General features: G+C 42.1%; 1 protein-coding gene across 2 annotated transcripts; it reads left to right on the forward strand.

The window, feature by feature from the left end:
• The first annotated feature begins 2,938 nt into the window (after nt 1-2,938).
• Nucleotides 2,939-14,454, forward strand: LOC120846439 (alpha-tocopherol transfer protein-like). Of its 2 annotated transcripts, XM_040218204.3 has the most exons (5): nt 2,939-3,104; nt 3,932-4,183; nt 12,058-12,251; nt 12,784-12,894; nt 14,021-14,454. In XM_040218204.3, the coding sequence occupies exons 1-5, from the start codon at nt 2,954-2,956 to the stop codon at nt 14,201-14,203; spliced, it is 891 nt and encodes a 296-aa protein (XP_040074138.1). In that variant the 5' UTR covers nt 2,939-2,953; the 3' UTR covers nt 14,204-14,454. The 2 variants fall into 2 exon arrangements, with proteins under 2 accessions (XP_040074138.1, XP_040074142.1); XM_040218208.3 differs by lacking the exon at nt 12,784-12,894.
• Nucleotides 14,455-14,547: the final 93 nt, after the last annotated feature.

Consider the following 14,547-nt stretch of genomic DNA (forward strand, 5'->3'; position numbering starts at 1 on the left):
AAACAAATAGTCTGCAGATGATCTCCTTCACCCCGAACGATCTTCCTCCTCGCTTTCATTTGATTCATAGTAAGGGGTAACTATCATCTGCTCATCATTGTACGTGAGCCCCAGGAGGGGCTTCTCCCTGTTTGGGATTTTTGTATTTTTTGTTCTGAAGGAACTTGCTTGAATCCCAACTCACTTTTATAAATAAGTTTCCTTTGCACATTCGTTGAATTTTCTGGCACGCTTTTGGAGTACATCCTTTGATTACCGAAGTCTTTTGCTGCGGCGGGAATACCGCTGCGCATGCGCACTTTCTGGAGCTTTCTTCGTGTTATGTTTGCACCATTAAGCCTTGGCTGTTGCTTTTTGCGTCCCTACTATCCTAGGCGATAAGAAGAAAGCTACAACTAAACAAACAACATTGAACCCGCGAAATACTTTTCTGACCCTGTTGACGGCAATATTGTGGCGTCTTGCCCCATAAATTTTCTCGTATTAAAAAAATTGTTGCATTAACAATAAGAAACCAAAGTAATAAAATTGTATTCTGAGTAAGCTAACGAAGCAGACAACTAAGATAATGGCTTAGCCTGGTACAGTTCAATGCCCAAACTCAGGTGCATACCTCCAGTAAAATGCAACTGCAGAATTTAACCCCATTTTGACGGTTGAACAGACACGAACGATAAGTGCACATTTCTTCTTGTCGGCACGTTTACACCAAATGTATAAGATTTTCTATGAAATGAAGCGGACAAGTCACGCTTCACTAGTGCAACGCAGCAGAGGCTGGTTGCACTATTTCTTCACGGGGCGCGGTGCCATCGGGGTCGAGAAGCGCTCCGGTTGCAAACCGAAACTTAAAAACCCGTTGAATTTGTGACGTTTTTCAGAAAGCCGTGAAATGCTGCGCGTGCCTTCTATCGTTCAGCAATTTGTTGATTTAGTGCTTTTCGATGCTTCTGAGCAATTTTCCAATGTAAACTGTGCCCTTAAACACAATATTTAAAAAGTTAATTATGCAAAAACAATTAACAACTTAATTATCCCCAACATTAATGACATTTCTAAATGGGCCCCTGGCACACGACCAAAACGACACAAGCTTTTTTTTTTTTTCTTTTTTGCGATGCCTAGTTTTTGCAATATCGAATTTTTCCACTTTTCGTGAAACCACCCTGTGTGTATATATATATATATACAGGGGTGTCTTTTTGTTACTCTTTCACATTTGTTAAAAAAAAGCCGTGAAAGCTACATTTATGTTGTTTGTACAGGTGAGTTAAACGGCCAGGGAGACATAGTACAAGAAGATAGTGAAACTATCAGTAAGCTAATTAAGTAAATTTTGTTAATTGACTTTATAATTAGTGCAAACAGACACATAGTTCCAATTACAAACTTGCTAAGCATCATCAAAAACCACTAAATCAACTTTTTTAAAAAGATATAACTCCGGGGCAGCATTTTACGGCGTTCTGTAAAAACGCTTTATTTGGACGCGTTTCGAGATTTCGGTTTCTTATCGTGGCGCATCTTTGCGCCCGCGGTCCTGCCCCCCGGTGGTCGCGGCGCAAAGCCACCTCCTTACCTCCCTCGTAGAATGGGGGAAAGTAGGGAGCACGTGTGTTGCGAGTTTCAGCCACTGGGGAGCAGGACCACGGGATCGTAGATACGCTCCGATAAGAAACCGAAATCTAGAAACGCATCCAAATGGAGCGTTTTCACAGAACGCCGTAAAATGCCTGCCCTGGCTTTATTTTCCTCTAAAAAGAGTTCATTGACTGGTTTTCGATGATGCTCAACAAGTTTCTAATTGTAACTATATGTGTATTTGCACTAATTAGAAAGTTAATTAAAAAAGTTTACTTAATTAGCCGAATGATAGTTGCGATATCTCCCTATACTCTGCCCCCCCTGGGCGTGTAACTCATTTGCAAAAGCCGCATAACTGTAGCTTTCACGATTTTTTTTAATCAAATCTGAAAGAATAGAAAAAAACATGTATATACATAGTGCTATATATAAATTATCTGCTGATTTCGGTACGTCATTAGACAGTGTGGCACCTAGTCCAGAACCATTGGAGTCAGATGCACCAAACCGAAATTTCTCGAAGCCGCTAGTCGACTCGAGCCTTCCATATGCATTGTGCGAGGATCAAACTTAGTTCTTAGAGAGCTACATGAAATGCTTGATAGGGGGTCATCAAAATCGCTCCCATGGCATTTTCGGATGACGCAGGAATGTAAAGACAAAAATGCAGAAATTGAAAGGGAATACTTCATTTTGAACTGCAGCGTTGTCCACCCTGATGAACTAAGTCCTAAGCAGGTCCAAGCGTTTTTTATAGCGCTTGTAAATTGATTATGAGACTCCTGGCTACCACCTCGGAGAACGCTAAGCCCATTCTTCTAGAAGAAAGGGATTTGATTTTACGACTTTTTTTTAGTAGGAGGATATCGTCGGCAACAGAAAAGCATTTGCGTCTGGCGATACTTACTGGTTCCACTGAAGCCATCCTGCTTGCAGAGTTACTTTCTATTGCTGGAAGCGTTTTCGCGAGACTACGGAATCTTTCTGTACCGGTTGTGTTCCGGGATCCCAGTTCGCTCACGGCGTATCGTACCGGTAGTGCCGGTAGTGCCGGTAAGATGCCTGACAGAAGACCCTGTTATGGTAACAACAACCATTCTACAATAATCTCCCAAGAAACAAAAAAAATCGCCGACCGTGGCGTTGCCCAACCAGGCTGCACGTGGAAGCCTCACCCTTTTATTTTCGAGCGAGTCCTCGTGCTGACCTTTGCTTTCGGGAGTTAGCTGAATTTCTCTAGTGTTACGACATTTGTAGTGTTACTGTTATGGAGGGTGCACTGTAGTTGTTACGAAGTGCGGCAACTTCTCGAGGGATTTACTGTAATGAGAAGTAACAATTATTGTTCACAGAGCGGAGACCGAGGCTGATGCAGCGTCAGCGTCTTACGTCAGCGTCGGTGGATGCCTCTGCTGCAGGGAGAATGCAACTTGACTTTGAAGCCATCGCCTATGAAGAGCTCGGAGAAACGCCGCAGCTGAGGAGGGACACAGTTTTGGAATTGCGAAAGCTCATCCATGGTAAATTGAGGAAACGAATGCCACAAAGAATGCACCTGTGAAACACCGACATTATGTCGGGTCTGCTTACGAGGATACATAAGCCACATGAAGTACTAAATTAAATTTAAGTCAGTTCAAGGTGTTCATTTATAAATGACTGACTGGTTTTAATAAGACGGCCATCAGGTGTGAGTAACTAACTCAACAACTAAAGTAAACGTCTTTAAATACAGTGCATATATCACAGTTGTACCAAAACTTAAGATATATTTCTCACGACGAACTTGATGTCAAACTGAAATATGATTATGCAAGTTTAAGTTGTTATAGTTAGAATGCCTTAAAGTGATGGAAGGTCTAATATTAGTGGTTGTCCTGTTAAGAAAAGGCCAAGCTGGCGTGCTCTTTTCTAGTTCAAGCTTTTTCTAATATTGTTTCCGGATGGGACTCTTATGCGTCATCACTCATGGCGATAAAACATGAAACAAAAACTGCCTAACCTAAAATGCAGAATTACTACGCTTAATTATGCAAGAGCACTCTTTGAGTTGATGAAGTCGTATGGAATAAAGACCTGAGAGACGAGGAAAATATGGGGATCGTCTGCCTTGCAGATTAAGCGTACTTTTACGTCGCCTTTTAGGGTGGTGCAAATAGCAGCTCGCTCGAGCTGGAAGTCGAAAAAGTGCGATGTTTTCTCCTTCGAAAATTGCCACAGACAACAGTAGTCTGAAGTTGCTTCAGACAGCTTTCGATGGCATTTATAATATTTGTCAATAGCGTTTAGAAAGTTCTCGCACCAAAGGATTGTACCAGTGAACCGCTATGTCCATTTCATTTGGCAGCTCAGTCGGACCTCAGGTGTCCGTCTGATGACGCCTTCCTGGTTAAGTTCCTGCGTGCCCGGAAACACTGCGTGGAGGAAGCATTCGGCACGATCCAGAAGTACTTCCGCGTTCGAGAACTACACCAAGACATCTTCCAGGATTTGTTGCCATCTAAGGTTATGTTCGACGCTATAGTTCGCCAAAGCAAAGTGCTTACGCTGCTCGAAGAACGAGATCATCTGGGAAGGCTAGTAGGTGTCCTCAAGTCGGGTGAGTCTCATAGATGTATATGCAATACAGTTTTGAAAGGAACGAGTACACGGACATCAAACGCATTTACATAGAACATAAGAAATGGATTGCCGCCTAGATATCATACAACCACGGATGGAACCATAGTCTCGTATAAGCACGAATTATCTAGAAATCGCTGCGGACAGTCATACCCTATGCTCCTTTATTATTTTGCGTATTAAAGTCAGAAACTTGCTTTGGTGGAGCCTGTCGATTCCAGTTAATTTCAATTATTATGGCTTAAGGGCCCCAGTGGGGCATTAGTATTAAATAAGGGGTAATATACACACATGAGACACTTTAATACAAAAGTAGAGAACAACTTATCAAACGCTGTTCGCCTTCAATTATTATTTGCAACATTCTAGTGGGAAAACGCATGTAGTGTGAGCTCTGTTGAAAGTAAGGGAATATAAATTATTGTCACAAGAAATTTCGGTATTGCATTTTACCTATTTATTCACGAAATGAGGGGTGCAGTTTTACAAGTGTTAGTTCTGGCAAAAGGAAATTCAAGCTTATGACAATGGTCACGTCGAAGGGAGATATATCATTTCATTTTATTTATTTACCTAACGGGCGTCTTTTGGGGACGCATTACATGAGAGGGTGGACGGTAATCACATTCGTTAAATAGAACAATATGACCAAACTAGTTCTTTAATCATAGGCGCTATATACCCAAGAGGCACAACCAGCCCGACATTTATACAATTATAATTTTCAACTTTAGACTAATCACACAATAGAGTCTATAGTGTGACGAGATATTTTCTAACAGAGACCACCTTGAATTTAAAGAAATTCGCGACAGTCTATGACATAGATGCTCGGAAATTTCGTTCAATTCAACGTGGTTTGTGTTAGAAAATATATCGTCTGGTAAGTCATTCGAATCTGTAATGGAAGATATGAAGGGAATAAACAGGAAAGATTTTATATATGACCGGAATTGCTGTACTTCCCATGGATTACTGGTTCGAGGAGAAATTTAATCTACGCAATGTCAAAATATGTTTCTGAAGTCTGAGGTACTATAGTTTTTTACGTCATGAAAAAAAAACATATCCGATTAAATGTGCGCTTGGTAGATATTGCAGAAGGGTTTGGATTTGGGCTAGTTGGTTGAACATGTTTAGGGGTTAAAAGCGCTAAAAACGACGGATGAGTAGGAGAGACACACACCACAGAGCGCTACTTGCAACCTGAACCCTGTTGGTTGGGAAACCAAATTCTATTGATCCTAGTTTAAGGGAATTTTAGAAAGGATGTCATGTTTCATAAGCTCTGAGGGTAAACTGGTGAGTGAAATAAGTCTGTAGTTCGATACATTTTATTTGTCTCCTGTCAGATGGTACGTCAGCAGAGTTCAGACTTGTTGGAAAAGAGCGCTGAATAGTTTTGATGGTAAGTGCTCTGAGAGCTTTAGAAGTTTGGCCGATATACCGCCATATGCAGTGGTGCTGTTTGAAGACGAGTCATTGGATCCCTTCGGAACAAAATAAATTAGGAGGCATACATATTTTCTGATAAGACGGAAAGTAGGAGAGGAGTGGAAAGATTTCAGGCGTAAAGACGCTGGAAAAGAATGAATTTAACGAATTGGCAGCCTAATCACCACAAAGCATTTCACATTGATCGTTAAAAAAATATATTTATAGTCTGTTTGGATATATTATTTTCCAGAACCTCTTGGGGTTCATTGAAAGAATTTTATGTAAGGTGACAGGAAAAAAAAGTCTAATTTCACTTTTTTTTACTTCGCATTTGCACAGGAGCGATATGATGACCAAGCAGCCAAGTAGTCAGCTCCATTCGCGTATAAGTATACTCTTTTCTTAATTCAACATACGTTTAAAATTATTGGAAAACCAGGAAGATACACAGTCAGATGTTCCAGCAGTGTTTGGCACAAATGTGTGAGGTAAGTCAACAAACGTGTTTTTAATAAGGAGCTAGCTTTGACTTGCGGATCTCTCGCTATGGGATGACATGTAATACATTTAGAAGTTCATTATTGCCGACGTTATCCCATCGATATTGGCACGCGAAAACACAAACATTTCTTCAGGAATATTTGTGGGGCGGTTAGGTTTCTGTGACGTTTGAACATGAATCAGAGTGTGGTCACTTTACTTATCATAATAGTGATAGACGTCACACATTCTGGATCAGAGGTGAGGAATAAATCCGGTATAGCAGTATGACGGGTTGCTGTGGTAATCATCTGGTAAATAACAAATACACTAATTGAAGAAAGGAGCTCAATACACCGGGGAAAATTTGCACAGTCGGGACGGGGCGTTAGTGTCGACCAGTTTATTTCGGAATAGGTAGCATCGCCAACAAAAAAGCAATGATCATTGGGAAAATTTCTGGTTACAGTTCCAATGCGTGATACAAAGAAATATTGAATTATGTGCGATGGATATGCTGCGGGAGGTAACAAACACCGACTAAGACAAAGCGAAAAAAACAACTTGATACGAATTCATAGCACTTCAATATCGGATAAGCATGCAATTGGAAACCGTGATACAGCTCTTTTGGTCGCAATGATCATACCACTGTACCTAGCCAGGTTTATTTCTTTTCAAATATTATTTTATGATCAATTTAAATGAGTTGGTCATTTGTTATATCAGGAGTTTGCCATATTTCTGGCCAGTAATATCGTCAGGCTTGCTAGATGAAGTGATGTTTTCAAGTTCATCTTGTTAAGATGAAGAACTTCGAATGTTTGCAGCAATAAAAGAAAAATTAGCACGAACAGTGCGATTCGGGGACTTGTGGTTTACAATGTGTAAGTCATCCTGCGTGCTGCAATCTCGGCGCGTGCGAAGTAAAACAACGGAATCACTATCTGGGTCATAAATATACGACTGTGTATCGCCATGTGCCTGTTAAAATTAACTTTGTATTTCGTTCCGCCTTCTCTAAAATGTTCGTCAAATTTCTAGAACTTCTGCTGCGCAAGGTGGACCTTATCAGAAAAATCTTCAAAGATTCGATTTCGCGGTGTTACATTTTTTATCTTGAAATGATTCCGAGAAAATTTTTGATTTTGGAAACGAAAAAATTTTACGATTATGGGTCGATTTGTTTTCGATTGTTTTCGACCCAAACCATGAGTCCTTTCAATTTCTCCCCAAACAATTCCCATTTTTTCTTGTGCAAAGCCAGTAACAATGCTTTTGGTAATCCCACTTCCCGTTTTCCAGTTCTTCCAGTCCTTTTAATATTAAATTGTTTCGCCTCATTCTGTTCGCCATGTCGTCAACAACACTGCTCATTTCAGTCAGATGATCACAAAAGGATATCGAGTAGGACTTGATTCTGTTCACTGTTGATTCTATGGTACTTCATTTATTCTGAATTTCAGAAATTTCATGTACTTGGACTTCAAGACTAGAGACCCAGGCTCCGAGGGCAGCGATGCCGCTGTTGACTTGATCTAACTTTAAAGAATTTTCTTGCTGATGTTGTTTGGATACTGCAATCAGGGCCTTCACCGCTTGCTGCTGCTTATAAATGTTTTCTGTGGGTGCAGGGCCTGAGTTTTCCTCAATGCCTCCGGCGGAAGCCAAAACCGTGAATATTGCTATAGCTGCCATGAACAGTTTCACAAACTAGAACATAGTTTTGACAGGCAGATGTAGTATCCTTGTATGTTGAGTCGAGGACGTTTTCTTCTTAAGTACAAAATAGCCGATGCGAGCTCGACACCCAGCACAACGAAAAAGAGCTAATGCAGGGTTGCAATGTGGAGACTCACAGTCACTTAAAAAAAGAGAAGGAAATCGAGCATCGGAGCCTTTACGCTCACCTGTAACGATATTGACGATATGAGCGCTAGAGTGAAGGGCGTGAATCCCGCGGTGTTCCTTGCGACGCCTTCTTCTTTAATTATTTGTGTTTGGTCGTGGTGATGAGGTTGACACGTAGCTTGGTCACGGGGTTCGTCGCCTTGATGAGTCAAGCCGGTAGAGGCGCTGTCATCTTTGGGAAGGGTCCGTGAATCCTCTGATTAGCTGGTGACAGGTCCGTGAATCCCCTGATTAGCTGGTGAGAAAGAACTCAGGATCAGTCCAATGTCTGTAAAACAAATCACGAAAAAAAGATTGCCTGTCTATAGCGTGCCTGTCCTTAAAAGGGCGTTATGAGATTGAGTGTTTCAATATTGAAATGCTTGAGGTTGAATAGTCGTATAGAATAAAGCAAGTTCCGCGGTTTTTAATTGACTCAAACATGTCGGAGAGATAAGTCTGATGGTGGCTCCAGATGGTAGAGGCATATTTAAGTTTGTATTTAACGAGAATTCAGTACGACATCTGTTTGACGTGTGGCGAAGTTTGATAAAAATGGCCTCTTATGATTACTAAGGTTTCATTTGTGCTTGGAGCGACGTATTACATGTGAGACTTCCATGGCAGGTCGGAACTTAAATGAACACCACAATATTATTAATTAGAAGAAACGTTAGTTAGTGAAAGAATAGCAAATTGACAAGCGTAAGTCGGTTGATTACGCGATTTAGAAAAAAAACATATTTTTATTTAAGGTGATTAATAGACATGAGCCACTTCGCACGCCACATCTCAATCAAACATAGGTGGCCTTGCAAAGCATTAAAATTAGCCTCATTGTTAATAGCGCCATAAATAAGAACATTGCCGGCAAACAAATGAACACTGCTTATAAGTTGGCTACCAATATCATTAATCTAAATAAAGAAGAGCCACGGGCCCAGCGCGGTTCCCTGGGGTACTCCCGAAATAACTTATAAAGAATAAGAAGTATAGCCTTACCAAATCTCACAGTCTGGATTCTTGTTGTAAGGAAGTTGTTTGTCCAAATAATTCATTAATTAGCACATAATTAGTGTTCATTGCTTTTGTTGATATAAATTGCTTGAACGATTTTGACGAACAAATGAAGGAATTGACCTAAGTCCTCCAAGCTATCTTGAAGCAATATGAACTCCATGGGAACGCGACAGAACAGCACACGACAAAACAGCACGCGACAAAACAGCACGGTCAAAACAGCACGCGTCAAAATAGCACAGTGTCAAAACAGCACGGCGACAAAACAGCACGCGTAAAAATAGCACGCGACAAAACAGCACAGCGTCAAAACGGCACAGCGACAAAAGAGCATGTGCCAAAACAGCACGGCTTCAAAACAGCACAGCGACAAAACAGCACGCATGTAGCAACTTCGAGCGCGCTCTTCACTCTCTCTGCACAAATAATTTCGAACCTCCTTGACCCTTTCATTTTTTTGGCGCTAGGTTGTAAAGGATGGGGGCATACTTGAAGATATTGGGTAGCTAGAGGTGATATTTTCGCGTCGATGTTGGCCGCGTTGTCTGGTCTTTTTTGTAAGACCAGCGAAAGCGGAAAAGTTATTGGGGAAAAGAAACCCATAAGTTCAAGTTATGACCCGTCTGGTTTACGGCGGTCCGGTAAGGTTTCGCAGTACTCGTCGTTTCGTAATTACCACCTAAGCCTAACCCCCCCCCCCCCCCGCCCCCCCCCCCCCCTTCAGAAAAAAAAATAAAAAAGCGGGAGATGCGCCGATTACAGATGCATTGATAGAGCCGGTAAGATTAGGTGACTTTAATGTCGAGCGTATTCAAGGTATACCATTGGCGCCGATTCTGCGCGGTTCATTCGCCGTGAATAATATGTCCAGGAAACACGCGGCTGCAGCTTGCAGGCGAGAAGTCGTTTTGAATTAAATTCACAGATTATTTCCGACAAAGGCCTCGATCGAGGGGAAACCGCAGAAGCAGAAACATGCCACAGCCTCAATGCTGCTGCCGTACAGTATAGGCTGAGCACACTGTTGCCGCAGACGCTTTCTGTTGTTTTTTTGTTTTGTTTTATTTTTTAACAATTGACGACAACATTATCCCGTCCGATTAATTCCTTTTTTTTTTTGTTGCTGACGACATTGCCAGCAAACTTGCGCGTCATAATTAGCAGAACTGCTCGAGAAATCGCCAGAATACGCACAAGCAAAGGCTTCGGTACCGCCCAGGGAGCCTTCATGCGCCCATCGAGCCTTCATGTGCCACTCCGAACTTGCTCCCAAAAAAAACGGATTTGACAAATTGGCCCTCGACGAGTTGGCTTTCGACAAATTGGCCTAGACCCTCCATTTCTTTACAGTGCCTACTTTGAGACATACATTTTTTTTTAACTACATAGGGTTCAGCGTTTTCGGCTTAAACCGAATAAAACCGGTAAAAGTACGCCGAATTATTTTTTTCAAATTCGGTTTTAACTGAAAAAGGTCAGTATTTTCGAGGGAGTTCGGAGAGGCAAAGGGGGGGGGGGGGGGGGGGGGTTATGGTAGGACTCATTACTGACCATATGCCACTTCCTTTCGCAGTTTCCAGCTTGTCTCCGAGATCGGTTCAACGTTCAACAAAAGCACCGGGGGCCCAGGGGTCTTCAGGACGATATCTGAGTTTTTTACCTGATATGAATTTGTGTGGCGCATTCTTTGTTCAAAAAAAAAAAAAAAGAGTTTAATCATGAACTGAACAATGAAAATCAAGAACGTCCGTAAATGCCGCACATTTTTAACACCCCTAGCTTCCGTCTACTAGAGGAGGGCATGCATACGATTGTTTTATTGTCGTTTCTGTGGTCGGCGCGAATTTGCCACCCCTCGCAGTCGTGAAAATGGGGAAAAAACGCACTAAGTACAATGCTTGCACATTTCTGGATTTTGATATTTGCCTCTCGAACCGAAGTGGTAGTAAAGCTCATGTACGTCCAGTGTACGTACAAATACGAGCACACGACGATAATGTCAGATCACGATAGGGTCCCAGCGCGCCTTGCAGAACAGGTCACGTCGGCTGCCACAGACAGCAACCTACCTGGTTTACTCACCATACATTTTAAACAAACGCTTTAATACTGCATTCTCGTCAGTATACTGGTTTTCGTCACTAAACCGAAAAGAACCGAGAAGTTTATGAGTCTACAAATATTCACCGCAAAAACCGAAAATTTCTGTTTGGAATAAAAACCGAAAAATGTACACCGAATTTAGAAATAATAAAAACCGAAAATGCCAAACCCTAGCTATATTGTCAATGTCCTGTTTTGTCGCAGTGCTGTTTCGACGCCTTTCGTTTTGTCGCTGTGCCCTTTTGACGTTGTGCTGTTTTGTCGCTGTGCTGTTTTGACGCTGTGCTGTTTTGACACCGCGCTGTTTTGGCACGTGCTCTTCTGTCGCTGCGCCGTTTTGACGCTGTGCTGTTTTGTCGCGTGCTATGTTGACGCGTGCTGTTTTGTCGCCGTGCTGTTTTGACGCTGTGCTGTTTTGACGCGTGCGGTTTTGACCGTGCTGTTTTGTCGTGTGCTGTTTTGTCGTGTGCTGTTCTGTCATGGTGCCGAACTCCATCACCACGCTCAAAAAAAGTTTTCCTCCAGTATTTGCCGCCCACAGTTCCCATATTTCAAGCTAATTCGTTTCAGCTGCTCTAGTTTCATACATCACCAAAAAGTGTTTTACGAAAAAGTTTTAAATCCCTTTGGGCCATTCCGTGCTGAAGCACAATAAAAATCACTGTATAATGTCGCTCGTTAAACATATTCAGCTAGTGGGACTCTTTAGCTTTATGAACCCATTGAAAGCTTACAATCCTTAAGAAAAAGTTTGTTACTAATAATCAATTATTGGTATCAACTTTTATGTTGCTCAAATGCTAGCACCGAAATCATTTAAATGCCAACAGCGCACGGACCACAGCCAGATTATTTTTTATTCGTAAAGAGGAGTTCACTTAATGCCCGGACCGAGGACAGGTTTTGCAATTGATCTTCCAGGCGCCTGGAATCCCGAGGTGTGCAGTTTGAACGAGGTCTTCAGGACCGGTGTTGTGGTCGGCGAATATTGCCTACTGGACGAAAGAACTCAGATCGCAGGCGTTGTAGGCATTGTGGACCTAAAGGGACTCGGTTTCGAACACGTTCGCCACTACACACCCTCCGTGATCAAGACGTCAATTCAGCTTTGTCAGGTACAGTGTGTCGTTTCCTTTACAGATATCTTCAAACTCAGTATCTGTACTCAAAAGAGTCGTACATGAAAGCATCAACATAAAAATCCAGCACAATTAAACTAGACCGGGAAATGTAATAGAAGTCATGATTGCAGAAAATATATTTCTTCGAACGTGTGATTACTTTCATTAGCCACTCAACGGTTCGTTCACACTATTGAAGAGTGGATACAACCGTCGCGCCCCTAGCAGCTCAGTTGAGAACTAAACCCAAAAAGACAACAACAACAAAACATTTCTTTGGGTGTGTGTTCCTGACGCAGTTGCTCGAGTGACTTAACTGAATGCCGCCTCGGTGTTTAGATGGTGCTCGTGTATAGTCATGGAGGAGAACAAGCAGAATGCTGACGCAGCACTTCTTCCCAAACTGCGCCTAGTAATCGAGGCCGGTATAAACATAGAGGATCCAGTTCACAGGCATTGTGTTCGGTGAACACCAAGCGGCTCCTTTAATTTTATGTCCTCGCCGATAACTTGCTTTGTTTTACAGGACTGCTACCCAATGCGCTTGAAAGCAATATACATCGTAAACAATCCTCCCATATTCGAGGTCATCTACTCCATTGCAAAGCTGTTCTTGAAACAGAAGCTCGTGGACAGGGTAAGAAGAAATGTGTGATTCCGGGGCCTTGAAAAAGAGCAGGCTCTGCTCGAAACGCCGAATAAAGCCTCTGCTGCTACTCACAATTTTTTTCTATATATGGACATTGGCAGGATTAGCTAGCAAGACCCTTCAACGAAAAGCAGTTCTTTCCATGCTCGAGTAAACCGTCCTGGCATTTAAAATTAGCGCAGCGTTCGACAAAACGCCACATATCGCCCACATAACAGATCTCAAACGCGGTTCGTAGCTCCAATCACCTGATTTGGGAACCACTTTTTTTTTTTTTTTGTGTTTGTACTTTTGCCAAAACTCGGCAGCAGTACCTCCAGAAGCGCACGGTATGCACACGATTCGTTTTTTATTGAAGTTTTTCTTTTCTTTTTGATGGTGCTACCACCCTTGGAGTCTATAATAGGTACCCAAATGAAGACTGTGCAAATATTTATAGCCATGGCTGCCAATCTCTCCACGGTTTTAATTTAGTTTATTTGCTCTGTCTATATACCATTTGAACAGTCCTTGGAGATTGGCTTTCTTTTACTGTCTAAAATAAATCATGGACCACTTAGTTATGCAAGCTATCTATTATCTTACCGCGCGCCAGCTGTTGAGAAGAAGATAATATATTCTTTCGGCGACGCTAATCTCCTCAAATCATTGCCTAATATTGCAGTCAAAAAAGGACAGTCGTAAGTCTTGAGTTGGGGAGGACTGTCGAAGGATCGGCCCTCGTGTCTGTTATTGCAGGTTTTTCGAATAGGCCTCGATGGCTTCTCTGGACGTCCACTTACGTATGTACATCTTAAACGCAAGGTGTGGCGAATATTGAAGTACTGAGCATCTTATCATCCATCCGCAGATAAGAAATAAAAATATAAGAACGCCGAAAAATTAATCATGAAGCAAGACGCGTGAATGTAATAGGCCAAGGCCTGCGTAGCGACAGCGGCGACTTCGGCGTACTTTCTAATTATGTATACATGAGCAGTGTGACAACGGCTTTACGGTCCAATGTATGTATACTAATAGGTGGAACGTAGTATTTCAGTTTCTCCAATAGACCTCGACGGCGTTTCTGGGTGCGAGTGTGAGATATGTGTCTTGATCATGCCTTTTTTTACAGATTCACTTTATCGGACGTGACTACGAGAAGCTTTATGAGCTCATTCCCCGTGAACGACTGCCCGAAGAGTACGGTGGCACCCTGAACAATTACGACTTCGACGCATTCGAAAGGGGCTTACGAAGCATGGAGGAGTTTTTTGTGGAGCTCAGCGAGTACGGCTACCGGGGACAGGAAGCATAAACACGTCGGCTGGATCCGGACGAAGTAGGATTATACCAGACGGGCACCTAAAAGGACCTTTACGCGAAAGGTCTTTAGGATTTTAAGACTATCTTTACATTCTGCCGTACAAGACCGTGCAAGTAAATATCATTTAGACGATGTTTACAGCGATTGAAGCCTCGTAGCTCGGTTCAAATGCACAAATCGTGTTCACTCCACAAAAATAATATTTTGGCAATATAGATCTTTTTTTTTTTTTTTTTTTCTTTAGCAAACAATATATTAACAGAGACGAAATGACAAGTCCAGTCCAGTGATTACCACAAAGTCAATTTTCAACCCAAGTGTTGTTTTTTTTTGTT

Source organism: Ixodes scapularis, unplaced genomic scaffold (assembly GCF_016920785.2).
Source record: "Ixodes scapularis isolate PalLabHiFi unplaced genomic scaffold, ASM1692078v2 PGA_scaffold7__128_contigs__length_106722199, whole genome shotgun sequence".
In the NCBI taxonomy this organism is placed as follows: domain Eukaryota; kingdom Metazoa; phylum Arthropoda; class Arachnida; order Ixodida; family Ixodidae; genus Ixodes; species Ixodes scapularis.

What these genes read in the sequence shown, in the direction of transcription:
- LOC120846439 (XM_040218204.3), top strand. Translation starts at nt 2,954, where the DNA reads ATGCAGCGTCAGCGTCTTACGTCAGCGTCGGTGGATGCCTCTGCTGCA. An exon ending in AGTAGGTGTCCTCAAGTCGG is followed by an intron (nt 4,184 to 12,057) that starts GTGAGTCTCATA and finishes TTGATCTTCCAG; the next exon opens with GCGCCTGGAATCCCGAGGTG. An exon ending in CGTCAATTCAGCTTTGTCAG is followed by an intron (nt 12,252 to 12,783) that starts GTACAGTGTGTC and finishes TTTGTTTTACAG; the next exon opens with GACTGCTACCCAATGCGCTT.